The sequence below is a fragment of the Amphimedon queenslandica genome, unplaced genomic scaffold (genome assembly GCF_000090795.2).
Source record: "Amphimedon queenslandica unplaced genomic scaffold, v1.1 AMPQUscaffold_11388, whole genome shotgun sequence".
NCBI classification, from domain to species: domain Eukaryota; kingdom Metazoa; phylum Porifera; class Demospongiae; order Haplosclerida; family Niphatidae; genus Amphimedon; species Amphimedon queenslandica.
The window spans coordinates 7987-9455 of record NW_003548370.1 but is presented as its reverse complement, the minus strand read 5'-3'; the positions used below and the strand labels follow the sequence as shown (position 1 = coordinate 9455).

Below are 1469 nucleotides of genomic sequence, written 5' to 3'. Positions count from 1 at the left end.
TTATTCTAATTTTAATGGAAAAAATCAAGAATTTTGTGGTCAAAGGTAACGTCAGCAATTTTTTTCTTAGCAACAATACAATCATATAGCATTATTGTTACGCCTATGCGGAAGTTTCCAATCCTCTTCATTTACTCTAATTATAGATATCTATGCTCTAATATCTATGGATTGAAAGGTCCTTTAACCACACCTCCTTATTAGCTCAAATAGCTTGAGTGAATTTGACCATAACTTGATAAAACCAAAAAAGAGATACATAAATAAGAGTGGGATACAGTGAAGTTACATAATAATCATTATTATTGTTAATGTCTAAAAGTTTTCTTTTCTAAATTTAAATCCATAATATTGAGACTTCACTGATAATACTCTAGCCAGTACTGGTGACCCACAATAGAATACTGTCACTGGTCCATATCCACTCTCCTTTAGCTCTTTAAATATCTATTAATAACACATTAACCAACAACTCAATATAATTAATAATACATACACATGTATCAGTGCATTACTTAAGGAGGATATTACAATAGGTCAGTGTAACGTCAATTTTTAATCAAATGTGTGGGCAGCTTGACCTTTAAGGCAGGTTCTCCATATGATGCATGCACGTCCATCACAACCGGAAGTGCTGTATAAATCAATGGGAGCATGCGTCAATGCATCAGATTAGAAAACATTTCTATTCTGACGCATTGACGCATACTCCCATTGGTTTATACAGTACTTTTGGTAATGACGCTGTGCATGAAAAACAATGCGTCATATTGAGAACCCACCTTAAGACTCATGCTTTATGCTAGAGTTGAACTAAATTCTATTCCCCAGCATTAACATATAGACCTAGTGTAATATTGTAAACCAATGATTAGACACTAACCACACACTAGCTGCTCCTATCCTATACATATACATGTACATGTACACCTGCTAATATTGGCGGAATATAATATACAGGTGTATTTTATTATTTATTTATAATATTGTTGGTTGTTATATATATATTGGTACCATTTGGTGGTGTATAGTAGTCATTAAGTATTGTCAGTATAGACCAGTAATACTACACTACCAGTACTATCAGTTATACAGTATCACCATATCTCTCTTCTTTCACCCTCTCCCTCCCTCCCTCTCTCCTCCTATATTACCTTATCCCAGTTAGGTCTACCAGTCTGTGTCCTGGTCTTCAGTCCAGTTATAAGATCAATGTTCTTTTCTTTGTGTATCAGATCAAGAGCCATTTGTAGTCCTAATGCTTTAACATCAGTCCTTTGTAAAGCTGATGTGATGTACATGTGCATATCAAGGAACCGATCTATTAGTGTTCCATATTCATTCTGTTCCATTTCCAGTTCATTCAGTAGCTCCAGGAACCACTCAAAGTGTCTCTGGTCATGATTGATCCAAATGAAATCAACCTAGCAATGATTATTAATAATTATCATTATTCAGTTTTAAAATGG

General features: G+C 34.3%; 1 protein-coding gene across 1 annotated transcript; it reads right to left on the bottom strand.

The window, feature by feature from the left end:
• Window positions 1–219: 219 nt before the first annotated feature.
• Window positions 220–1438, bottom strand: LOC100641609 (NADPH oxidase 5-like). The gene is made up of 2 exons (XM_011409778.2): window positions 1155–1438; window positions 220–447 (listed from the first exon to the last, which is right to left on the bottom strand). The coding sequence occupies exons 1-2, from the start codon at window positions 1350–1352 to the stop codon at window positions 316–318; spliced, it is 330 nt and encodes a 109-aa protein (XP_011408080.2). The 5' UTR covers window positions 1353–1438; the 3' UTR covers window positions 220–315.
• Window positions 1439–1469: the final 31 nt, after the last annotated feature.